At 47.4% G+C, this 24731-nt stretch overlaps 2 protein-coding genes and 1 long non-coding RNA gene across 7 annotated transcripts; 2 read left to right on the forward strand and 1 right to left on the reverse strand.

Moving 5' to 3' along the window:
* Nucleotides 1–99: 99 nt before the first annotated feature.
* On the forward strand, nucleotides 100–17667 carry RAB5B (RAB5B, member RAS oncogene family). Of its 2 annotated transcripts, none has more exons than XM_033436083.2 (6): nucleotides 100–204; nucleotides 11562–11824; nucleotides 13559–13710; nucleotides 13991–14113; nucleotides 14678–14771; nucleotides 15091–17667. In XM_033436083.2, the coding sequence occupies exons 2-6, from the start codon at nucleotides 11662–11664 to the stop codon at nucleotides 15204–15206; spliced, it is 648 nt and encodes a 215-aa protein (XP_033291974.1). In that variant the 5' UTR covers nucleotides 100–204; nucleotides 11562–11661; the 3' UTR covers nucleotides 15207–17667. The 2 variants fall into 2 exon arrangements, with proteins under 2 accessions (XP_033291974.1, XP_033291973.1); XM_033436082.2 differs by having other exon boundaries at nucleotides 177–399.
* LOC117202971 (uncharacterized) lies at nucleotides 17556–19414 on the reverse strand. Its single transcript, XR_007469998.1, has 2 exons — nucleotides 19281–19414; nucleotides 17556–19161 (listed from the first exon to the last, which is right to left on the reverse strand). It is a non-coding gene; the product is annotated as an uncharacterized LOC117202971 (long non-coding RNA).
* On the forward strand, nucleotides 19156–24066 carry SUOX (sulfite oxidase). Of its 4 annotated transcripts, none has more exons than XM_004274178.3 (4): nucleotides 19156–19638; nucleotides 21388–21447; nucleotides 21708–21885; nucleotides 22120–24066. In XM_004274178.3, exons 2-4 carry the CDS (start codon nucleotides 21398–21400, stop codon nucleotides 23527–23529), a joined length of 1638 nt encoding a protein of 545 aa, XP_004274226.1. In that variant the 5' UTR covers nucleotides 19156–19638; nucleotides 21388–21397; the 3' UTR covers nucleotides 23530–24066. The 4 variants fall into 4 exon arrangements, with proteins under 4 accessions (XP_004274226.1, XP_049549963.1, XP_033291972.1 ...); XM_049694006.1 differs by having other exon boundaries at nucleotides 19583–19638; nucleotides 20660–21447; XM_033436081.2 differs by lacking the exon at nucleotides 19156–19638 and adding an exon at nucleotides 19653–20354.
* The last annotated feature ends 665 nt before the right edge of the window (nucleotides 24067–24731 follow it).

Genomic DNA, 24731 nt, shown 5'->3' on the forward strand with positions numbered 1-24731 from the left:
GGTGACAGCACTGCCTTTCTCCAGAGGATTGGCGGATTAGCACGCACAGAGCCCACCCTTGATGGTAGGCGGGTAATCGTGCAATTGGCTGGGGCCCCCGCCACAGGGCGAGGAGGAGGAGGAGGGGCAGGAGGGTTTGGTTGAGCTGCAGCTGTTTGTCTGTTCGACACAGGCTTGGGCCCGACGGGGGAGACGGAGCCCCAGGTACCGGGCTGATGGAGCCCGCAAGGGCAGGGGCGGAGGCGCCCCGGAGAGGAGTGCGGCCTGAGGGCAGAGGCGGGTCTGGGCCTCTGCGAGGGGTTAGAGTGGCCCACCAGAGAAAGGAGAAGGGGGCCGGGCCCCGGCAGGCCTAATGGGGGCGCTGAGGAGGGGGCCGGGCGGGCTGGGAGCCCGAAGTTGGTGAGTCGGGGAGGCGGCCGGGTGGTGTTGGCGGCCGGGATGGGGGCCGGCGCGGGAGGCCGGGGCTCGTGTGCGGGCAGGGGCAGGCCTCATTGAGCGGCGCCGAAGAGGGAGGAACTGGGGGAAAGGGACTGGGCGGCGGGTGAGGTAAGTCCATTCTCCCGGAGGTAAGGAGGGGTCAGACTCGGCGCCCGGGCCCGGAGGGGAACCGGGGCTGGGGCTCTCTCGAGAGGTCTCATTGCAAGGGCCAGGGAAGGGCTCTTAGCTGGGTAAGAGGCATTGTTTTCAGGGAAAGTGACTTATAAAAATAACTAGGGTGCCCCAAAGTTGAGCTGAGAGGGATTTGGGTTCAGTGCGGGAGAACTGAGACAAGCGAAGAAAGCTTTTCTAATCTAGAAGACTCAGGTAGCCGGGGCAGTGGAAGCAGGGCCTCCCATCAGTAATGGGAGCTTCTGGGAATGCTGAAGGGTGGGCTGGAGGCTCTGGGGCTCGCGAGTAATCACGCTTTTGTTCCCATTAGTGTGGAGATGTGGCAACTTGAAGTTTTTTGGTACTCCCAGGGTAGCCAATGAAGACAAAAGTAACTTTTTTTTCTGTGACTCTTGGCTATTCCAGACTCAGCCCCTGCACTTTCCCTTGGCCTCGCCTCGAGCTGGTTTAGGCTGCAGCCTCTGGGTTTCTTCTAACCTCCTGTTTCTCATGTCCTGTGAAAAAGCTAAGAAGTTAGATTTGGGGGATGTTTGTTCGTTTCTTTCCTACTTAATAATGTGGTCAATACTGGAGACCATATCTCTCACCTAGACGTGGGCAATCGGTGACTCATTTTCTGCATTGGAACTGGGCTTAGGGATCCCCAGCCATCCAGAGATCTCCTGACCATAGTTGGTGAAACTTTTGTGGCACTTAGGCTTGGGTATTTCACAGGCAGGTAATGGTTATGTGGAACCAAGCCTGGAAATATGAGGTGATATCACTGAGGAAGGGATTTGGGGAAGAGTGAGAAATTCCATTCCGGAAGGTTGGCATCACCCCTGTTCTTTGTCTACTTCTTCAGGAGCCCGGGTTTCTGAGCTATTAAAAAGTTGGGTCAAACAGAGAGGCACTTGGGGAAGGAGGTGAGTAGAGAAAAGGAAGATGGATTTCTAAGACATAGGGATCCCCTCCTCCCAGATATTTTTAACGGTCTACTGACCTCCTTAGTTCCCCCCCATAGATTGGAGCTTATTGGATTTTCCCTTATTATACTTCCTCCTTTTTCCCTTTTATACCACTGTATTTTATAAATACATTTCTTCTTAATTAGAAAAGTAATAAGTACGTATTTTAAAATATTCAAGTTTTATAGAAGTGTAAAAAGTGTAGATCCTCCCACATATACCTCACTCATTTCATCCAGAAAGGTCAGAGATAAGAGACAGTAGATGAGACTAATCTTACTTCACTTTGGGGGATGTGCCACCAAAGGCAATTCTGCTTTCATGTTCCCACCAAACTCTGGTTTCTCATTCTTTCCAGTTTTCCCTTCTGGGACCATACTCTGTTATTTATTATGCTCCTTTCCCAGTTCATTTTGTCTTGCTTTTATCAAATTCAGACAAGCAGAGAGCTATAGTCTGGGTTATCACTCACATCCTTACGCACACATGCGCACACACACGCACACACCCCACTTGTGCACTGGGTATCCCAGGAAATGCCCAAATAGATGGCCAAAACGTCTTTCTCTTTTATGGGCAGGAAGGAAACATTAAAGTGAATGATTTTGTTTGGGAGAATTATTGGCATCTCTGCTAATGTAAGGAATTTGGGACTTCTATCTTCTGGTTCATGGTCTCTGCATGTTCAGGTTATACGACTGTCCCTTCATTATCCCAGAAGAAGATGATGGTTCTCCTAAGGGGCCCCTGTGTCTGTCTTTCTATAATGATATGAGAAGCTTCCAGATTTCTCTGGCTTTGAAACTGGTTTTCCTCTAAACCTCAGCACAGCTGGGACATTTTATTCACCACCTTATTAATTGAATTTGTCCTTACTGGCTTTAGAAGCCCTGTGATGTGCCCAGCCTTTATACAGTGCCCTCAGAAACCTTGATTATTGTACCCCCAGGAACTTTTATTTTCTCTCCTGCAAAGCCAGTCCTAGAGAAAGTTGTGTAGATGTGTGTGTGTGTGTTTGTTTTTTAAATCCTCACTAAGCTTTGCCATTTCCTACATCCTGGTGATATCCTGTCCCTTTCTTCTATACATCCCTTCTTGTCTTTTCCACCTTCCCCGTAATCAAAGCCTTCTTTCAAAAACTGATCTGGAATTGCTCCATATTAAGGTGTAAATAACAAATAGTCACTTAAAGTATTAATCCTTCCAAGAGTTTTTGCTTCTTAAAGAGGGAGCTAAGGAGTGGAAATCATCAATATAGAATTTCAAACAGAGATCTGGAGTTACAAAAATATATTTGGAGAAGAGGACTTTCCCATTGCCCTTGAAGTCATACCTCATCCCTTCTAACTCTTACTTTGCCCAGGAGCAAGGATTGCTCTTTTATAGTTTACTTGTTTGTGCGCATTGATACGAATTTGACTTATGAGGAGACATGGGGTAGGAGAAGCAAGTGTATAGCCTGCTCCCTAATCCTAAGGCATTTCAGGTTGGAAAGTAACCAAAGTATGAGACATTGAATTTAAAATAAGGAAACACAACAGCCGTCTTGGAGGAGGGATACCTTGAAACCCTACACAATACACTCCCACTTCCCAAGAATGTTTTAGGAAAGATTTAGTCACTGACTCAATGGTAACTGAGCTGAATAAGGAGCCACCCAGGTGAGCAAAGTGTGTGCAGATTTCTGGGCCAGGTTGTAGTTTCTGTTGAGGGGCAGTGGGTACCTTGTCAGAGTGGTAGTATGATTTTTTTTTTTTTTAACTTGTGTTTCTGAAGTTCAGGAATTAATAGAGATAATGATCCGAAGTTTTTTGAACATTTAACATCAACTGAAGATTCAGAGAACTTTGTTTTTAGCCACAGTTGCCTCAGTGTTACGGTGGGAGGGCTGCATATTTGGTGTGATTAGGCCATCTGAGGTATAGTAACCGGTGACAGGAAAAGCAGTTAGCCCATGTGAGTTGCAACAGTACCTTGTGGGCTGGGTCCCAAGAGGCCCCTCCATCCAGGGGAGATCACAAAGAGGCAAGAGGGAGAACTGGCCTGTTAAAAACATTCCCAAATGGAACTGAGTAAGAATCTATTTAGATGGCACAGAAGGGGAGGAGTAGATGGAGGAAGGAAGCAGGATTACTTTGGCCTTAATTAATGAACAGCTACTAGGGACCAGGCATTGTGCTCTGCTCTGGAGATTCAAGATGACATAAAAAATAGTCACACTTTTTGAGAAGTTCATAGTTTAGCAGAGCAGACAGACACAAACAATTAAGTCAAATAATGTAATAAATGCTGTGATAAGAATACAGGGTTTTTGTTTTTTGCCCATGCCACACGGCTTGTGGGATCTTAGTTCCCCAACCAGGGATTGAACCCGGGCCCTGGCAGTGAAAGCACTGAGTCCTAACCACTGGACAGCCAGGGAATTCCCAAGAATACAGTTTTAATACTGTGGGATCCTAGAGGAAGCAGTGATGAATTCTGCTGGGGTGAGAGAGTAATTATGCAGTTTCACAGAGAAGGTGACATTTGAGCTTGGCTTTAAAAGACACATTAGGTGTTTGCTAGGCAGACAAAGTGGGGAAAGGCATTCCAGTCTTTCATAGGTCAATAATAGGGAGTTTGCAGTACCATGCTGATAAGAGATAAGTATGCTTTTTTTGCCTGTTGGGGAAATATAAGGGAGAGGGTGAAGTGGAAGGACTCTCATTTAAGCCTGTGACTCATTGGTTAACATTGGATCAACACAATGAGCCAAGTAGTGGAATTCAGTTTAAGGTTTTGGTAATTTGGGGTCTAAACAAAGTTGGAGAGTTGAAGGTGTTTACTGGCTTCTGCTCTATCTTCCCAGCTCAGTAAATCTCACATTAATCCCACAGCCCATTGAATTCTGCAGAAATTACCATTGCTTTCCTAGCACCTTCCATTGAATTGCTTCTGTTTCAACTGTCCTGGCAGGAGTTGGTCAAGACCTTTTAGAGAAGCACAGTAATGAGTGAGTCCTTCTGTCAGAAGGATATGGGAGTAGATTCCAGTTCCCAGCAAAGGCCTGGGCCTTCCTAACTTGTTTTCAGTCCCAAAGGAAGTACTTATCTAAAATGAATAGAAGCAGAAACTATCCAATCTAAGCTCGTGTTCCTGTCCTGGTGCCTTCTTTGGATTTCAGTTCAGAGTTCAGCATCTCCTGCTTCCTGAAGAGGTATAGTGGTATAACAGGAGCAGGAGTACCTGGCTGAGAGTATGTGCTAGAAGGAGACTTGCTACTAAGCAGTTGTGTGAAAACTGGCTGTGTGATAACACCTGGCAAGCTGGTTCATTTTATTTGCCTCAGTTTCCTCTCTGTAAAATATAGACTGGACTAGATGACTTCTAAACTGCCTCTTATCTGGCAAACTGAACTTCAGGGCTAACATTTGGGAGGGGGCTAGACTCCAGTGGCTCTGTGCCTTGAACTCAGTCTCTATTGGTAGATGACAGACTTCTGGAGGCTTCATATGTAGTTGGCATAGGAACCCAAAGCTACCAAGTGGGAAGGAATCTGAGGAATGGAGTCTTGCCCTAGGCAGACTCCATTCCTCAGGTTTCGGCAGGCTAAGAAACCTTTCCTTTTTCTTGGTCACAGCTTGCGGGATCTTAGTTCCCCAACCAGTGATTGAACCCGTGCCCCCTGCAGTGGAAGCTCAGAGTCTTAACCACTGGGCTGCCAGGGAACTCCCTAAGAAACCTTTCCTATTCATATTTCCCTGTGCTGCTGGGAGAGCTGCTCACACTAAAGAACTTGCCCCTCATCCTCCACCTCTCCCTTCCCCAATAGACTGATGACGTCATGCCTTAATCCTCCTTAATGGTCATTTTTTTAATATAAATTTATTTATTTATTTTTGGCTGCGTTGAGTCTTCGTTGCTGCACGCCGGCTTTCTGTAGTTGCGGTGAGCGGGGGCTCCTCTTCGTTGTGGCTCGTGGGCTTCTCATTGCAGTGGCTTCTCTTGTTGCGGAGCACGGGCTCTAGGCTCATGGGCTTTGGTAGTTGCAGCACGTGGGCTCAGAGCGCAGGCTCAGTAGTTGTGGCTCACGGGCTTAGTTGCTCCGCGGCATGTGGGATCTTCCCCGGCCAGGGCTTGAACCCGTGTCCCCTGCATTGGCAGGCGGATTCTTAACCACTGCACCACCAGGGAAGCCCAGTTAATGGTCATTTGATAAGCCATTCTTGTGGGGCTGCACTTCTGAGGGAAGTTGTCATTTCTTCTCATCTGAACTGAAAGTGTTGAAGGGAAGAAAAACCTCTCTTTTTTTGCCTCAGGTTTGAAGGTAATAATCATCGCACCACTTGACTGGTTGGCTGTGATTTATTTTTTGCCTTTGGATGGATCATTTGCCCACTGTCAACTGTTAGCAAAAAAATCACTGCTAGAATAGGGGAGAAATCAATTGAATCTTATATGTATTATTCCATTTCTGTACCCCTGATCTTTTGAGAGTCTAGCTATTGTGTAAGAAACATGATACCCTTATTAACATGTTGGGATTAAAGATCAAGGCACAGAGATGGGCAGCCCATCAATTACTGTGAACAGAGAGGGTAGGACATATTCTTGAGCTGAAACATTGGAATGGGAGATAGTTTTTTCTAACCCCATAGTTACTAATCTCTGACAGTTCAATAGAGTTTGCCGATTGGCTCTGGGTTGACTTATCTGTGGGGGTTAGTGACCAATCCGTGTGTCTGTGACTGTTTCCTCTTTTTTTTTTTTTTTTTCTGGCCGTGCTGCACAGCTTGCAGGTTGAACCCGGGCTGCGGCAGTGGAAGCACAGAGTCCTAACCACTGGACCGTCAGGGAATTCCCAACTGTTTCCTATCTTCACACTTCTCCAACTCCCTACTGTTTTCCCAGGCCTAGAGAGACGTGTCTGCCGATGAGAATTCAGTCCACTGTAACTTAGTGTTCTGCTCTTTGGATCACATGCTTTGAAATGTGAGGGAGTAAGTTGAAGAATCTAGTAACTTTTTTTCTGTTGTTTTTTAAGAGTATAGTGTATGTGTGTCAACCTAAAGGAAACTTGATCAGCTTATGATCTGTAGAGGTTTTTTTCTTATTGTGTAATCTGTTTTCTGTTGTAAAGTGTAGAGTTATGATGGCCTATCCTCTTTTCCTATGAAACAATGTATATGAAGTACTACGTAAATGTGTTTTTTTGTCTTTTTTGTTTGTTTGTTTTTTGCAGTACGCGGGCCTCTCACTGTTGCGGCCTCTCCCGTTGCGGAGCACAGGCTCCGGACGCGCAGGCTCAGCGGCCATGGCTCATGGGCCCAGCCGCTCCGCGGCATGTGGGATCTTCCCGGACCAGGGCACGAACCCGTGTCCCCTGCATCAGCAGGCGGACTCTCAACCACTGCGCCATCAGGGAAGCCCCATAAATGTGTTTTTAAAAATAATTCTTGCAGATGCTGAGAAACCCTAAGAGAAACACATTTCTTAAATGTACCCAGAACTTTGGAATTGAATTCAAATTCTGCCTTTTACTACTTTCACCTATTATACTCCCTACCCCATCCCCGGATCCTCATAGGTAAGGAAACTGAAGCTTAGAAAGGCAAAGGGAGTGAGTGGCCTAAATCACAGTGGGTTAATTGGCAAAGCAGAGAATAAAACTCAGGCTTGCCTGATTCCAGAGCCCTTACCACTGTGCAGGACTGCCTCTGTCGACTTTAACTTTCCATTTTCATAATTGCTCTATAACTTTAGTAGCAGGTTGGAGAACCTCTGACCCCTGGAGAGCTATATTAAACCCTCATCTTAATTTCACCTGGAAGTGCTTTTTTAGGCTGGCCAGAGACTAGACTTCCTACTAACCCATCTTTCAGTTTCAGGCCTCTCCAAAGCAGTGTTTTTTAAACTTTTTTTGATTGTGGCTCATTAAAAAAAAATTTTTTTTTTTACATCATAATTCAGTGTATGTACATACACCCACAAGTGAAACATTTTCACAAAATTATTCTCATGCTTATTATTTGCAATCCACTTGATTTTTTTCTATTTATTTTTTCTTTTTTTCAATATACTGATCATGATCCAGCAAGTGATTTCAAGGTCACTATTGGCTTACAGCCCACAGTTTGAGAAACACTGCTCTAAAGGTTTGAGGATGAAAAGAGCTAAAGAACTGTGACTAGTGGTTAAGAAGCTAATTAATACTGATTTTTGCAGTACTGGTTCCCAGAATTTTGGATTTAATGGACCAATTAATTTAAATTTGGGGGTTTCTATTTTTCCACATAAGTATATTTAGAAAGCTTACTACTGCCTATCAACACCATTATTTGTAATTTTTTTTTAAAAAAGCAATTTTTTTAAAAGTTATGTAGGAAACTTTAAAAATATATATTTCCTGTTAAAAAAAGAAAGAATTATGTGGAATGAAAACACCTGAGTCCTTCACATACCGTTTTCCTCAATCCCACTCTCCTTAGAGGGAGATAACCGGTGTTAACAGATCAGTGTGTATCTTTCCGTACCTTTTTCTCTGCAGAATGTTGCTTTGTTTTATAGAAACAGGATCAACCACATGTTTTGTTCTCCAACTTTTTTTTTTAACTTTTAACAATAGGTCTTAGAGGTTTATCCATGCAAAAAATACATATTTACCTTTGAGGGAAAACTGATACAAAAAATGTAAGTTAGAAATCTTGTTATAAAGGAAACTCCTAAAATGAATAAATTTAGCTTTATGAAGAACTTGCTATATCTTTTTTTTTTTTTTTTTTTTTTGCGGTACGCGGGCTTCTCACTGTTGTGGCCTCTCCCGTTGCGGAGCACAGGCTCCAGATGCACGGGCTCAGCAGCCATGGCCCACGGGACCAGCCGCTCTGCGGCATGTGGGATCCTCCCGGACCGGGGCACGAACCCATGTCCCCTGCATCAGCAGGTGGACTCTCAACCACTGCGCCACCAGGGAAGCCCAACATATTTATTTATTTATTTATTTATTTATTTATTTATTTGGCTGCATCAGGTCTTAGTTGTGGCACATGGGATCTAGTTCCCTGGTCGGGGATCAAACCCGGGCCCCCTGCATTGGGAGCTCGGAGTCTTAGCCACTGGACCACCAGGGAGGTCCCCAATGTATCATTTTTATTTAATCATTTCATCACAGACCAGTGAAAACTTCATCACAAAGTGGCACATGTATATCTGGATTCTTGGGACTCCTTGGCCTAGGGGACTACAAAATACCCAGTAGGGTCAGAGTAATTTCTTACAGTCCTCTGTCTTAATCTGGTCTACTTTGGGATTTGTCTGTGTTCTCATTTCAATCTCATTTCTCCGTTAACTTCCTCTTTACACTTTTTTTTTCCTGTTTTTTTCTCTACCTCTTTCATATCATGGCTGCTCTTTAGGCATATATTGATAACAACTAATATTGAGATATCCTTTAATATATTAAATTGATCTTTTCTGTGAATCAGGGTCATTAAATAACAATAGCTGTCTTTTTGTTTTTTAAACACTTTGGCAGTTTCTTTTTTTCATTTTTTATTTTCTTTTTTAAAATTTATTTATTTATTTATTTTTGGCTGTGTTGGGTCTTCGTTTCTGTGCAAGGGCTTTCTCTAGTTGCGGCAAGCGGGGGCCACTCTTCATCGCGGTGCGTGGGCCTCTCACTATTGCGGCCTCTCTTGTTGGGAGCACAGGCTCCAGACGCACAGGCTCAGTAGTTGTGGCTCACGGGCCTAGCTGCTCCGTGGCATGTGGGATCTTCCCAGACCAGGGCTCGAACCTGTGTCCACTGCATTGGCAGGCAGATTCTCAACCACTGCGCCACCAGGGAAGCCCAACAATACCTGTCTTACTATTCGTTAATACTATGTTACACAAATGTGTCACTTAATCCTCAGGGCTACTCTATGAGGTAGGTATTTTTTCCATTTTATAAAGGTGAGGGCTTCCCTGGTGGCACAGTGGTTGGGAATCCGCCTGCCAATGCAGGGGACACGGGTTCGAGCCCTGGTCCGGGAAGATCCCACATGCCTCGCAGCAGCTAAGCCTGTGCACCACAACTGCTGAGCACGCGTGCCACAACTACTGAAGCCTGCACACCTGGACCCCGTGCTCCACAACAAGAGAAGCCCCGCTTGCTGCAACTAGAGAAGGCCCGCACACAGCACCGAGGGTCCAACACAGCCAAGAATAATACATAAATTAAATAAATAAATTTTTTAAAAAAAGGTGGAAGGTAAGGCTCATCAGAGAAATTTTCTTGATATCATATTAGTAATGATTAGTACCTTTATATTCATTGATATAGCACTTTTTGTCAAATATTTGAGTTCTTTGTATTATCTCATTTAATCCTCACAACAACCTTATGAATTAGGTACTCATAGGCTATTATCCCATTTTACAGATGAGGAAACAAATGCACAGGTAGATTTAGTAAATTGTCCAAAGATTTAAAGCTAGTAATCAGAACTATAAAATAAATCCAGTGAATTGGACTCCACAGCCTTTGTTCCTCTACACCTCCTCCTGTATGGTTTTTCTGTCTTTACTAGGATTGCAGATATTTTTAGCCCTGATTTGATCCCAAAGCAATTTGCTATAGTGAAAAAATAATGTTTCCCCATATATGTCACAGAGTATGATGTTTATGGGGTCACTAGAATCAACCTTGGAGAAGGGAAAGATTAATTTGAACAAGCAAAGTATAATCCAAGCAACGCTTAGGTTTTGGGGATAGGTTTACGTGCTGTGATCATGCTAACACTTCTTTGAATCTCACAGTTCCTTTCCCGCCAGAGTCAGGATGATGAAATATATTCAGGTTTGGATGATTGGACACTCAAAGTCCCAACTTTCTCTCTCTCTCTGTCTCCTCCTCCACCACCAGCTTTCCTAGCCGCTTGGAAGGTAGAGAAGGTGGTTCAGTTTTATTCTTTCATCAAGTATTTATTGCTTGAAGACTTATCCCCTATACCATCTACCGGAGATTCCCGCATGTGTTTAGAAGGTACACCTTCTTTCTCTGCCTCTAACTTGGAGGGCTACAGCTGTTAGGCCCTTTCAGTGTGGAGGGTAGTCTAATCCCTAGGCACCAGGAAGACAGCTGCAAGTTGAGAGTAAGTCAGGCCTACTGACTCAGACTTGATAGATTTTCAGACTTGGAGAGGTGGCAGAAGAAAAGTGAAAGAATTAATACTCAATGTGGTCTGTTTCTCTATTACCTTTTTTTTTTTTTTTGCGGTACGCGGGCCTCTCACTCTTGTGGCCACTCCCGTTGCGGAGCACAGGCTCAGCGGCCATGGCTTACGGGCCTAGCCGCTCCGCGGCATGTGGGATCTTCCTGGACCGGGGCACGAACCCGCATCCCCTGCATCAGCAGGCAGACTCTCAACCACTGCGCCGCCAGGGAAGCCCTCTCTATTACCTTTGATCAGAAATGAGAAAGGATGGATTTTCTGATCATTGGACCCTGGTTATATTTTCAGAAATGGTCGTGTAAGAAGGATATAGAACCAGAAGCTATCCCTCTACTCTTAGGATGGGTGACTCTTATCCCATACCCCTAGAGTGAATTTCTCATTTTGAAAGCTAGAAAAAAGGGGATAAAAAAAGGACAGCACCAGGACACCAAGGAGATAGGAGGGATCTAGGATACTTTTGGGTGGATCTGGTGCTCTTCAAGCCAACTAAAAGTTGATGAATATGCTGTTCTTTGAAGACCTGGTGGGGAATGATTGGGAGATTAAAAACTACTCTCACATGGTTTTCAGTCTCTCCATTTCAGCACACTCTACTTTAGATGCAATTCTTATTTTACTGTTCCCCAGTCTTACCAGTGAGTGTCAGGTGCCTGGGACCCTCTCAGTGGTGTAACCTTTTAATGGTGGGTGATTGTAAGAGTTAAGTCCTCATAGGAGCAAAGAAATGAAGAGATTCTGTCCTTTTTCTAAAAAGTGATTGCAGCTGTAATGGCCCTGTGTTTAATTTTACCTCCTTTTTTTCTTGCAGGACTGTTGAAGCCTGGAAGTCCCCTCCCCTCCCCCCTCCCCCCTCTGCCGCTCTGTGGCATCCCCCTCCCTCTACCCTTTCCCATTCTGATAATCTAGCCATGACTAGCAGAAGCACAGCCAGGCCCAATGGGCAGCCCCAGGCCAGCAAAATATGCCAATTCAAATTGGTCCTGTTGGGTGAATCTGCAGTGGGGAAGTCTAGCCTGGTATTACGTTTTGTCAAAGGGCAGTTCCACGAGTACCAGGAGAGCACCATTGGAGGTGAGTACTTCAGGGAGAGAAGAGTTTCAATGTTTAGAAGGGCTTTTGAAGGGAGATCTAGGGATCTGTTTGTGGAACTGGCCCTCTTAGCTCCCTGGAATGGAAATCCTTTAAGAAACAAAAAAAATTGCCATAATGCCCAAAAGCAAGTCCATGTTCATCCTCTTACTTCCTAGAAGAAAGTTAGAAAGGTTGGCCTTTGAGCACCAAGAAAACCACTAATTTTTTTATCTGTTTTCCTCCTCCCACTCTCATCTTAATGCCAGTGAAGTTCAGTTGAGTGTCATCTTGAGCAGGGTTGGTTTGGGGCAGTGGCTCATAATCAGAGATGTACATCAGAATCACCTAGGGAGCATTTTCATCCTATGCATGCTTGGGCCCTACCCTAGATCTACTGATTAGTATTGGAGGTAGAGTGAGGTTGGTGGCAGTGTAGACATGTATGTTTGGAAAAGCTCCTTAGCTGATCCTGATGCACATATCTGGTAAAATAGAGGTTAGAACTAAATACAAAACGTAAAGGAATCTGCTTTTCCCACCTTTGCTACCTTCTCTTTGCCACTACCCCAAAATAGGGTGGTAATTCAATAAAGGGTCTTTTATGAGAACTCCCATGTTAACTCCTTCCCCACTTTTATTGGGGGGGTGACTTATTTCCAAGTCACCTTGGAAATGTGTTCTTTGACCAGCAGAGGTAATATGAAAAAGTAACAGCCAAATAATACTGATAATGGTGGGACCTCACAACAGGCTTTAAAATCGTCTAATCAGTTTTTTTTTTAATTATTTTATTTATTTATTTTTGGCTGTGTTGGGTCTTCGTTCCTGCGTGCAGGCTTTCTCTAGTTGCGGCGAGCGGGGGCTACTCTTTGTTGTGGTGCGCGGGCTTCTCATTGCAGTGGCTTTGCTTGTTGCAGAGCACGGGCTCTAGGCGCGTGAGCTTCAGTAGTTGTGGCAGGCAGGCTCAGTTGTGGCTCACAGGCTCTAAAGTGTGGGCTCAGTAGTTGTGGCACACGGGCTTAGTTGCTCCGCGGCATGTGAGATCTTCCCGGACCAGGGCTTGAACCCGTGTCCCCTGCATTGGCAGGCGGATTCTTAACCACTGTGCCACCAGGGAAGTCCCTGTCTAATCAGTTCTTTTTTTTTTTTCTTCGGTACGCGGGCCTCTCACTGTTGTGGCCTCTTCCGTTGCAGAGCACAGGCTCTGGATGCGCAGGCTCAGCGGCCATGGCTCACGGGCCCAGCCGCTCCGCGGCATATGGGATCTTCCCAGACTGGGGCACGAACCCGTGTCCCCTGCATCGGCAGGCGGACCCTCAACCACTGCGCCACCAGGGAAGCCCTCTAATCAGTTCTTGATGTGACTTTTATCTGAAGCTTATTATCTCCGTCATTATCTCTTACTCCTCTATTTTGGTTAGAAGAGGGATGACTCTGGTATAAGTGCCAGTTCTTTCTGTCCCTCAGAGTTTATGATGTTCCCCCATTCCTTAGCTAGAGAAACTTCTGGCAGGGAGGACTTAGCCAAGAGCAGGCTTAATTCTGGTTCCAAGATCTGAAGGAAAATGCTAAACCTTTCTTGTGTGTAAGGAGGAGAATGCTAAACCTTTCCTGTAGCTGAATGGCCTGGGTGGTGACTTGTCTTAGACCCAAAGTAGAGATATTTTGAAGGAGGGTGGGATGTTCCCATGCATCCTCCCACTTACAACAACTTCTCTGTTCTCTTATTCGTAGCGGCCTTCCTCACCCAGTCGGTTTGTTTAGATGACACAACAGTCAAGTTTGAGATCTGGGACACAGCTGGGCAGGAGCGATACCATAGCTTGGCCCCCATGTACTACAGAGGTGCCCAAGCTGCAATTGTGGTTTATGACATTACTAATCAGGTAAGTGGGCCGAGAAGATTGTCCTTGCTTTTATTTATAGGAATTAAAATAGGTGGGGGAGAGAAAACTTGTTCTTGAAATAGCAAAATAAGAATACAGATTATGCTTCCAAGTGCTGAGAAGACAGGTAATGAATTACCAGAGACAGGTGGTTTCAATGAGTGAAGGCTGCTTAGAAGAGGTGAGTTTTGAGACTGGGCTTTGAAGTTGATGGGCCTGGATTGGCAGTCAGTAGGCTGAATGAGCCAGCCTACTCATTCTCATCCTTGTGTTTTCCTAGGAAACCTTCGCCCGAGCAAAGACATGGGTAAAGGAACTACAGCGACAGGCCAGTCCTAGCATCGTTATTGCCCTGGCGGGGAACAAAGCTGACCTGGCCAACAAGCGCATGGTGGAGTACGAAGTAAGGTGGCCACAGAGTCCCTCTCTGACACACTCCCTCTGTGCTTGGGACCTCTTTTTACCAAACCTGCCCTTTCTGAAAATCTCATCTCAGGACATTCATCATCTCATTCCCCAGTTCTGCACCAAGTTAAATACAGCAACACTGTGACCCTAATGCCAGCCAGGAGATTTTAGAGGAGTCAGAAGAAAATTCCAGAGCAGAGGGGTAGGGAAGTACCAGTACCAGCTGTGGGGGTACCAGTATGAAAAGAGGAAGGAGGGAGCAGTTGAATTTGAGGTAAGGGATACTCAAGTGTCAGAACCCAAAAGCCCCCAACCAACTTACCTCCTCCCCAGTAATTAAGATTCCTGACATCTATTTGTTGGATTAAGTGCTTTAGACCATGGGTTATCCCTTGAGGGAGTCATCTCCAAAATATGGGTCCAGGGCCAGCTGGCTCAGAGGGGCAGTTAAGGGGAGGGAACCTAGGATATTGTCTAGCTCTGGTGCTACGTGGGAGTGGAAAGGCAGTACTTGTTCCTGCCCTACAGTCTGAGTACCAGTACACCCCACCCCTTGCAGGAGGCCCAGGCGTATGCAGATGACAACAGCTTATTGTTTATGGAGACTTCAGCCAAGACAGCTATGAACGTGAACGATCTCTTCCTGGCAATAGGTAAGGTCAGAGCAGCCTAAGGTCTTCCTGTGTGTTTTCCCTTGCCTCTAGGCAAGATGACTAACCCAAGTCATAAGGATAAATGGGAGCGTCTCCTCTTATGAAAACTTCAGGTGTGGAAATACCTTAACTTTCCATTGTGACCTCCATCCTTTGGCTGCAGTTTGAGCCCCCTCATCTTCAATGTAGTTTACAATGAACCCTCCCCTCTTCGGAGCATTCTTTTAGTTTCTCGCATTTCCACTTTCCCCCAATAGTCTTTTTCTGGGGGGATGAGTAAAATCTACCATACTTTGTTCCCTTCTGTTTTTATCTCTAGCTAAGAAGTTGCCAAAGAGTGAACCCCAGAATCTGGGGGGTGCAGCAGGCCGAAGCCGGGGTGTGGATCTCCATGAGCAGTCCCAGCAGAACAAGAGCCAGTGTTGTAGCAACTGATGGGGTGGCTAGCGGCAAACAAGTATGGAGCTAGCACGAGAGCTCAGAAATAACCTCCATCCCCACCGCTCAGCACACAGCCCCTACGGTAACAGCACACTGGGCCCTGGCTCCCAAGGGCTGCCTCTTGACAGCTCCGTCATGGCACTTTTTAACGCTTCAGCAACAACACCAGGCAGCTGTTGCCACTGGCCTCCTACCCCTGCTCTGGGGCTTGGGGGTCAGATCCCCCAGGACTTACCTTCCAAAACAAACTTTCTTCACTTTGTATTATAGGTGCAAGACAGTGACCTAATTATCTTTCCTCCTCCTCCCCATTTTTTCAGAAAACTCTTTTTTTGTCTCCTGCCCCTTCCCCTTCTGCTTTTGGTCAGTCTCTCTTCTTGATTCCCTTTTCTTCCTCTCCCCAGGATGGAGAAGGTAGTGAACCCAGGAAGTGAGGAAGGAGGTTTCCAGTTCAGTCACATTAAGGACCCTGGGGGAAAGTAAGGCTCAGAGCAAGGGGGAGTAAGGAAACATTTCCTTTTTGTTTTTATTTGGTTGGAGTTTCTCATATTTGAAAACACTGAGTTGGCCTTGTGGAGGGTGTTTCTAGGTAGAGGTGAGAATGTGAAGGCAAGCTCTCAGGCACCAGGTTGGAGTCTTGTTAGCTAACTGGGCAGAGGTGGAAGAGGTGGAGATGCAGTGTCATCTGTGGCTCAGGAACTCTTCTAAGGCTTACTTTCCCCTCACCCAGCCTCTTAGGTAGCTTCTTCCCCATAGTGGGGGAGATTCTGGACCCCAGAGTCCTCCAAAGAATCTTCACTGGTTGCCTGCATCTTTGGCTCTGCTGTGATCAAATGGAGGAGGGACCAGTTTCTGACACCCATCCTCTGACTTACACATATGCATTTTTTTCTCTCTGGCCTTCAGATGGCCTCAGCCCCAGCCACGATATCCCCCTGAAGTTTGCACTTTAATTGATGGTAGTTCAGTTGTGATACTTGTTTTATGGGGGTTTTGATTGATTTACCTGCCCTCTTAACTTTTTAATTAAGTGGAATCCGAGGTGTATATGAGGTTAGGGGAGGGGCTGTAGAGAACAGTACCGGTGGCAGCTACTCAAGCCCAGTCTCCACTGCTAGCTTCCTCCAACTCTGATTCTTACTTCACCTGTATTCTTGCCAGCCTAACTCTTGGGTATAGGTTTACCTTTCCTGAGGAATTAACTGAGCAACTGGAGAGCAGTCTCAGGATAGCATAGGCCGTTGTAGGGGAGTGAAGAGGAGTCAGCAAGAGGGAGGAGTTTTCTGTCCTTTCCCAGGGTTCCCATTCAATTTGATCCACCCATTACCATGTCTTTTCTACTTCCCTGTAAATAGGTATGATCTTTATTCCCACTGTACAGTCTGTTCTGCTCCCCACCTCCCATCAGGCCCTATTTCTTTTCTCCTTTGTTAGTATCTTCAGTTTGGTCCCTCCATGCTTACCCCCCAAACCCATCCCCCATGCAACCAGTGGTTTAATCCACGTACCACTAGGGGGGGTAGTACCACAGAGGCCTACTTGTGGCCCCCTAATATAATACCTGTTCCTGTGAACAGGGAACGACTGGCACTGAAGGTCCCTCACAGCTGTCTCACATCACCAGAGTTTGTTGGTCCTTTCTAAATCTCTAGTCTCTCTTCACATCCCTCATCAGGTATTTTAAGATGTGTTTGGGAAGCCATCAAGGCAAGAGAGAACTCTAAATCCTTCTTGTTCTAGCCCAGGGTTTTGAGGAGATTGGGGGGAATAAGAGAGGAGAGGCCATAGTGACCTAGGATTGGAACCTTTCTGCCCTTTTGGCTTGCAGACTGCCTTCTGTCCCAGAGAAGCTGAGAAATCCATGAAGCTGAGATTCTGAAGGACCCAGCTTAGGTTCTTCCACTTACACCTAAATTCCCTTCCTTTACCAGGGGCAGCCTTAGTTCCCATGGCCCTGAAACACATACACATTTTCCCCTCCTTTCCCCAGCACCCACTAGCCCCCTAGAGCAGCCAGTGCATCCTTACAAGTGGAAGAACTACGATGGCTCTCTTAAGTTTCTTAGAAATGAAGTTCTTTCTCTGTGTAGTTTTCCCCATGGAGCAGTAGTGAAGATGTTTCGTTGCCTTGGGGCTGGGAAACCATTTCTCCAGGCTTCGTCTCCCCTCCCCTTAGGAACAGGATTGGCCTTAGCTTCTGGGCCTATCTGCTGCCTTCCTTCTACTTCCTATTAGCTCTTCTGCTTTCCTTTGAGCTCTGTTGGGCTTAGGGAATCTTAGTTTTTATTTCCCAGCTCTTCATTTTTTTCTTCTGATTTTTTTTTTTTTGCTTCTAAGAAAGCATTTGCCTTTTTTCCCCTTTCTTCCTCTCCCAACATAACAATCGTGGTAACAGAATGCGACTGCTGATTTACCAATGTATTTAATGTAAGTAAAAAAGGAGAAAAAAAAAGTGTATTGGAGTGTTGCTTTTTTTTTTTTTGCTACTTCTCTGTTACTAGAAATTTGGAAGGCAACCCAGTAATGTTTTATTGAATCAGAAACACACCCTCCCTTGCATCCTGGTACCTCCTTATTCTCATTAATATTTTCTTGAATAGTGAGATAACCCAATTTGGAAAATAGGCCCTTTATTGCTGTTTAATCACTCCTGTTCCCAGGCCACTAGAGAGCTCACCAAATCTGTTCCTAGCTAATTTTTTTAGGCCATCCTAACATGGAAGGGGGTGGTGGTCTGTGGACCTCTGGGCAGACAATTGATGAGATTGGAGGGAGAGGTGGTATTTGTGAATACTTTGAAGTATTATGCAAATATCTATGTGCAGCTTTCTAGGGAGAGGGCCCACTGCCTTAATTAGTATCTCAAAGGGGTCCGTGACCTAAGAAAGTTTTTTAAACATCACTGAGTTAACATTATTGATTGATCATGTGGCTTCTACCCCAACAGGAAAATTTCAGCAGGAAATTCTGCTCGTTTCTTGCTGTCCTTGAAGCCTTCAGTCCCTCAAAGTCTAAGTGGAAGTGGGTGGGGGGGCATGATACAGAGAAAAGATTAGGTATGGTTGCAGGAGGAGTTTTGAATTCCAAAGAATCTGCAGGACAGGAAAGACAGAGCCTGGAATTCAGTCCCATCTCTGACAATTTACCAGCTGTGGTCTTGATCAAGTTACTTAGTTGCTTTCTGCCTCAGATTCTTCTGTAAAATGAAGAAAATTTGAGATTTAAACGTCAATTATATAAAGCATGTGTGTGGCTTTATGTAGGGTGACACTGTTATTGGGCAGAAGTCTCATCCCATGGCTTCAGACAGTCCTTAACTGACTTCTGTATCCTGGGTAGGATAGGTTGGGCGTCAGGCCTCTCCGATGATTTAACTGTACACAGTTGAGTTGGGAATCTTTCTTTTTCCAAAAACCTTAGAGCCAAAATCACCTTTTCACTGTCAATTCCCCTTACTGTATATCTCTTAGGACTCCCCCACGGCTTCTTCATTCCTAGTAAAAAGCTCTTCTAGTTCCAGTTTAGGAAAGCAGAAAGGCAGGGGAAATGATCTTCACTTAAAGTAAGGTTGTAACTCAACCTTTTAGTCTCTAGAGGGCAGTGTGGATACGTTTGCCCCGGGTCCACAGCTAGCCAATGACAAGTTTTCACTCCCACACCAAATGATAAAAGGGTAATAGCAAACAATTTCTGTTAGTATCCTTTATTCTGACATGAGCAGTTACAGTCTTCCTACTTTGGGGCGTTAAAATGTCATCAAGTGACGACTTTTTAAAATAAATTGACAACTAAGCAAAATTAAAAAGATGTCTATTTAGTGTTGGCTCTATAATTTGAGGAGAAATGCAGCTGGTCCAAGGGATCTCGAAGGCTTCGAACCACCATTTTAGGCCCCATTTCTGATCTCATTCCTGGACATAAAAGAATTGAGCGCTTGATCTTGTTTTCTCTAAAAGGCAAACAGGGCTGTTGTAGTTGCAACACAGGCGTTTGTCAAAAAATAGGTTAGAGACGGAGCTCACCACCGGGAGAAAGCCGGCTGGATCCCGAGGCCTCTAGTGAAAGCACCTTGTGTCTCAGCTGGTGGGGCGGGTCGGGGACATCTCTCAGCCCAACCTTTGGAGTCCTCATCACCTTCCACTGCCCGGGTTCCGGACGACATGAGGTCCCACTCCTCGTCTGGCGGGGGTGGAAGCAAAAACAGCCCGTCCTAGCTCCGAGCCCAGGTGGCGCGTCGCCTGCCTCGGCTTCCAGGAGGCGGGCACAGCAGCTGGGAGGCGGCCCGCCGCGCGCCAATGGCTGGGGGACGAGCCGAGGGGAGAGAGTGGTCCTTTACTCCGGCACAACGTCACGGCGCAGGCCCCGCCCCTTCGCCGGCAGCCGCTGGGCGCTGAGCGGGTAAAAGACACTGCGGACGCCGAGCTGGGTAAGGAGGCTGGGGCCGGGAGAGGGAAGAGGAGGAAGCAGGGTTAGTAACCTGGGCGGCGGCGGCGGTCTTGGCACCCAGGGGTGCTCCGAATTCTAAGGACAGCAAAACTGCCAGTACCTGCCTCCACTCCCGCTAGCTTTGTGCTCCTGGGCCGCGGCGGGGCGTTGCTACAAGACACTCCTGGGCCAGCTGTTGGGCAGTGACATGGAACCGGGTGCGTGGGCCCCGGTGCTGGACATATCCATGTTCTACCCAAAGTGACTGGCCACCACCCGCACAAGGGGGTGGCCTCCGTTTTCCAGCAGAAGACTGCCTCTCCCAAACCTGGGACACTGGGCTGACCGAGTTCACCTACAAGTCAGCTCTACCTGCACTGCCAGTCTGGTTATAGTGGGCTGCTGGGATTGAGGGAAAGTGGGAGGGAGAGTGAGGGTCCCAAGGCCCAGGAGTAAAATGCAGACTCTGCTCCTATTCCTAGCTTCCTCGCAGTTTCTGTGCCGGCACCCCTCTTTAGCATCTCATCAGCAGTTCTGACTCTTCTCACCCCTCCCTGCTTTGGCCCTCCTGGGGTCAGTGATCTGCTCAGTGCTGTAAGAAAGAAACTGCTGCAGGCCAGAGCAGAAAAATTACCCTCTTCCTTCTCTAGCCCATCCCCTGACATCCTGGCCATTAACTCCTCAATTTGCTGAGCTCACTGGAATGGCATAGACAAGGTAGGGGTTGGGGTTGGTCCAGATTGGGGTCCAGTTCCCAGCCGGGTTCAATTTTTATTTTTTTATGGTGGGTGGAGGGAAAAGCCTTCAATGATAATGCTATTACTTGTTTGCTCATCACAGCAGCTCTGCTAGGTAGATCTCATTTCATAGATGAGGACACAAGTTCAGAGGGGCTTGGTATCCTGCCCAGGAGCAGGGCTGGTTAAGGGCAGGACTGGTTTTATAAAAGCAAAGCAGTTTGACTCCAGCATCCGAGCTCCTTCACCTCCCACTCTTTTTTCACCTTTTTGTCTCTCTTTAAGTGAGTACACCCCGCGGTTGTCCTCTGCTGACTTCAGAAATAACTGGCAAGGGCTTCCCCAGTGGCGCAGTGGTTGAGAATCTGCCTGTCAATGCAGGGGACACGGGTTCGAGCCCTGGTCTGGGAAGATCCCACATGCTGCAGAGCAGCTAGGCCCATGAGCCACAACTACTGAGCCTGCGCATGTCTGGAGCTTGTGCTCCGTAACAAGAGAGGCCGCGACAGTGAGAGGCCTGCGCACCGCGATGAAGAGTGGCCCCCGCTCGCTGCAACTAGAGAAAGCCCACGCACAGAAATGAAGACCCAACACAGCCAAAAATAAAATAAAATAAACAATAAATAAATTAATAATAATAATAAACTGGCAAACTGGACAGTAGACTTTTGGCTTCTGCCCTTTAGGCCCTGGCCCCCATTGTTCTCTGTAGTGAACAAAGTAGAGAGTGGAGGATGGGAGACAGGTGATTCTAGGAGACTCTCTCCCACCCCCCATTCCTTTCCATCCTGTCAGCATATTCTGTCTCCGAAGTTCTCCAAGTTTTCTCTAAGGGCCCATTTGGACCCCCACTTCCATTCTTTGGCCTCATTACCACAGAAAAAGTTTACCCATTTGTCCAGAGAGCTCCTAGCTGATCTCTGTGTCCTCCCACCCATTCCCTCAAGCTACCCTAATCTCATCCCTGATGCAGGACTCCCTGTCTTGATCCTGGAATCTTCCTCCTATCCTAGGTCTGCCGTAATGCTGCTGCTGCACAGAACTGTGGTCCCAGGGCTCCGACAGGCCTACAGGTAGGCCATCCAGTTCCTAGCCCATATCTCCTACTCCCTGTACCTTTATGACTCTTATCTTATCTGCCAGATTAAGATGGTTGAGGTAGTGGCCAGGGAGGAAAGGGAAAGCCATGTCCCACTTGTCCCACCCATCCCTGAGAAACTAAGTCCCAACTGAAGAAACCAATGGCTAACCTGGGAGAGGTACACCCCAGGCCTTCCCTAGCCCTTTCTTATGATCAGAAGTGTGCTACTAAGAAGACTTCTCTCTCTTCCAGACTCAAGTCAGCCCCTTCAAGGCTCTGCATTCGGGCCTGCTCTACGAATGATTCATTTCAGCCGCAGTGCTCCAGCCATGCCATCTCTGGTGATAACTCCAGCACCAGGGGATGGAGAGTAATGGGGACTCTTCTAGGGCTTGGTGCAGTGTTGGCCTATCATGACCACCGGTGCAGGGTAAGTAGGGAAGGAAGGGACTTCACTGTCAGAACAAAGGGGCCATAGTGAGCTGCCCAGGCAACCCAGGCTTTACCACAGAGCCCACGGTGACACTGCTTCATGCACAGTAGAGATGGAATTTGTTACCTCCATTTCCCAGTGGCCACAACTTTGTGGGTCGGGTCAGGGTGAAGTGAGTGATTTCTTCTTAAAATTCTGTTCCCTTTTGCCTCACCCCTGCCCTGCCTGCAGGCTGCTGAGGAATCACCACGCCTATACACGAGGGAGGAAGTGAGATCCCACAGCAGCCCTGAGACTGGGATCTGGGTGACTTTGGGCTCTGAGGTCTTTGATGTCACAGAATTTGTGGACCTACACCCAGGGGGTCCATCAAAGCTGATGCTAGCAGCCGGGGGTCCTCTAGAGCCCTTCTGGGCCCTCTATGCTGTTCACAACCAGTCCCACGTGCGAGAGATACTGGCTCAGTACAAGATTGGGGAGCTGAGCCCCGATGACAAGGCAGCCTCCATCTTGAAGACCTCTGACCCTTATGCTGATGATCCTATACGTCACCCAGCCCTGAAGGTCAACAGCCAGCGCCCCTTTAATGCGGAGCCCCCCCCTGAGCTGCTGACAGAAAACTACATCACACCCAACCCTATCTTCTTCACCCGGAATCATTTGCCTGTACCTAACCTTGACCCAGACACCTATCGCCTACATGTAGTAGGGCCACCTGGGGGTCAGTCACTGTGCCTATCCCTGGATGACTTGTACCAGTTCCCCAAGCACGAGATCACTGTCACTCTGCAGTGTGCTGGCAACCGGCGGTCTGAGATGACTCGGTTCAAAGAAGTAAGAGGTCTGGAGTGGAGTGCAGGGGCCATTAGCACTGCACGCTGGGCTGGGGCACGGCTCTGTGATGTGTTAGCCCAGGCTGGTCACCAGCTCTCTGAAACTGAGGCCCATGTCTGCTTTGAGGGACTGGACTCAGACCCCACAGGGACTGCCTATGGAGCATCCATCCCCCTGGCTCGGGCCATGGACCCTGAAGCTGAGGTCCTGTTGGCATATGAGATGAATGGGCAGCCTCTGCCTCGTGACCATGGCTTCCCTGTGCGGGTGGTGGTTCCTGGTGTGGTGGGTGCCCGCCATGTCAAATGGCTGGGCAAAGTGAGCGTGGAACCAGAGGAAAGTTACAGCCACTGGCAGCGGCGGGACTACAAAGGCTTCTCTCCATCTGTGGACTGGGACACTGTAGATTTTGACTCGGCTCCATCTATTCAGGAACTTCCTGTCCAGTCAGCCATCACACAGCCCAAAGATGGGGAGACAATAGAGTCAGGGGAGGTGACTGTCAAAGGCTATGCATGGAGTGGTGGAGGAAGAGCTGTGGTCAGGGTGGATGTGTCTCTGGATGGGGGCCTAACCTGGCAGGTGGCTGAGCTGGATGGAGAGGAACAGCGTGCCCGAAAGGCCTGGGCCTGGCGGCTATGGCAGCTGCAAGCCCCTGTGCCAGCTGGGAAAAAAGAATTGAACATCGTTTGTAAGGCTGTAGATGACAGCTACAATGTTCAGCCAGACACAGTGGCCCCAATCTGGAACCTGCGAGGCGTGCTCAGCAATGCCTGGCACCGTGTCCATGTCCATGTTGCTCCATGAGAAAGTGAAATGGAACCATCTACTCTCCAGAACCACCTTCTAAAGCCCTTTCCACACCCATCCCTTGGCCTCATTACCACAAAAAATCCTTCCTTCCACCTCTCCATGTCTTGGATCACAACCCTGACTATGCCTTCTGAAGCCACACACAGGTACATGCATTGCACACTTCCACCCAGGCACCTGCTCCCCTTTGACTGGAGGTGTTACATACCCCTCCTGGCCGCTGACCCAGTGCCTTAGAGGAGGTAAGAGCTGCTGGAGCAAAGGGCTAGAAGTAGGAAAAGTAATTCTGGAAGTAAGTGCTATTTTCTCTACCTACCCTATCTCCATTTCTAATGACTGTCACCACTGAGGCCTTACTTTTCTTTTCTTCTTGGATTCTTCAGAGAATGTGTGAGGATATGTGTAAGAAAAGTGTATATGCAACTTTTTACTACGTCTCTAGGTTGCCAGGGGTCGTGAAGGGCGCAACTCTCTCCCTTTATTGTTCCACTTTTCTAAATACATCAATAAAATATCTGTTTAAGACTACCACTCTGAAAAAGCAAAAAAAGATTATGACCTTTGGGACTTGTTGAGGCTGCGGAGCGAGCAAGTTGCAGGAGGGCGGTGCACTGATTGGTACTGGGATATCTAGTGAGACAACCCAAAACAAACAAGGTGGGGGGAAGGGAAAAAGGAAGCAGGGGCAGGGAAGTCAAGATTGGGGTTTCCTTCTCTGAAGTCGCAGTATGTGCGGGGCTACTTAGGTGAATGACCTCAGGATACCCCCCAAGAGAGGAAATTTTTTTTGATTCGGCATCCTTAAGCCCCTCCCCACACAATTCCTACGCATTTGGCAGGAAAGGCAAAGAATGCTAAGAGGTCAAAATCAATATTGTCTTGGGGCGGCAAAGGCAAAACTTGGCACTAGGGGCAGATGTGCCAAGGCAACTAGGGCGTCCAACCGTGGCCTTGTTTGCAACGTAGATGCAGATGAAGGGGCAGTCATTTAGTTACCCTTTGCCTGCGACCGCGCCCTTAGGACTTGAATCTTTCGGCGCTCGGCTACTCTCCCCTAGCTCTTCCTCCCTTGTCTCCCCGGCTTGTGGGCGCTCGGTGTTCAGCCACGCCGCCTGTCGCCTGGTAGTGGGGCCGGAAGTTGTTCGGGGGAGGGGGGACAGCCGTGCTGGGGGGGTTTATGGGGGGGGCCCGTCCCT

Source organism: Orcinus orca, chromosome 11 (assembly GCF_937001465.1).
Source record: "Orcinus orca chromosome 11, mOrcOrc1.1, whole genome shotgun sequence".
In the NCBI taxonomy this organism is placed as follows: domain Eukaryota; kingdom Metazoa; phylum Chordata; class Mammalia; order Artiodactyla; family Delphinidae; genus Orcinus; species Orcinus orca.

What these genes read in the sequence shown, in the direction of transcription:
- RAB5B (XM_033436082.2), top strand. Translation starts at nt 353, where the DNA reads ATGGGGGCGCTGAGGAGGGGGCCGGGCGGGCTGGGAGCCCGAAGTTG. An exon ending in CCAGGAGAGCACCATTGGAG is followed by an intron (nt 11,825 to 13,558) that starts GTGAGTACTTCA and finishes TCTTATTCGTAG; the next exon opens with CGGCCTTCCTCACCCAGTCG. An exon ending in AGCGCATGGTGGAGTACGAA is followed by an intron (nt 14,114 to 14,677) that starts GTAAGGTGGCCA and finishes CACCCCTTGCAG; the next exon opens with GAGGCCCAGGCGTATGCAGA.
- SUOX (XM_004274178.3), top strand. Translation starts at nt 21,398, where the DNA reads ATGCTGCTGCTGCACAGAACTGTGGTCCCAGGGCTCCGACAGGCCTAC. An exon ending in GGGCTCCGACAGGCCTACAG is followed by an intron (nt 21,448 to 21,707) that starts GTAGGCCATCCA and finishes TCTCTCTTCCAG; the next exon opens with ACTCAAGTCAGCCCCTTCAA. An exon ending in ATCATGACCACCGGTGCAGG is followed by an intron (nt 21,886 to 22,119) that starts GTAAGTAGGGAA and finishes CCCTGCCTGCAG; the next exon opens with GCTGCTGAGGAATCACCACG.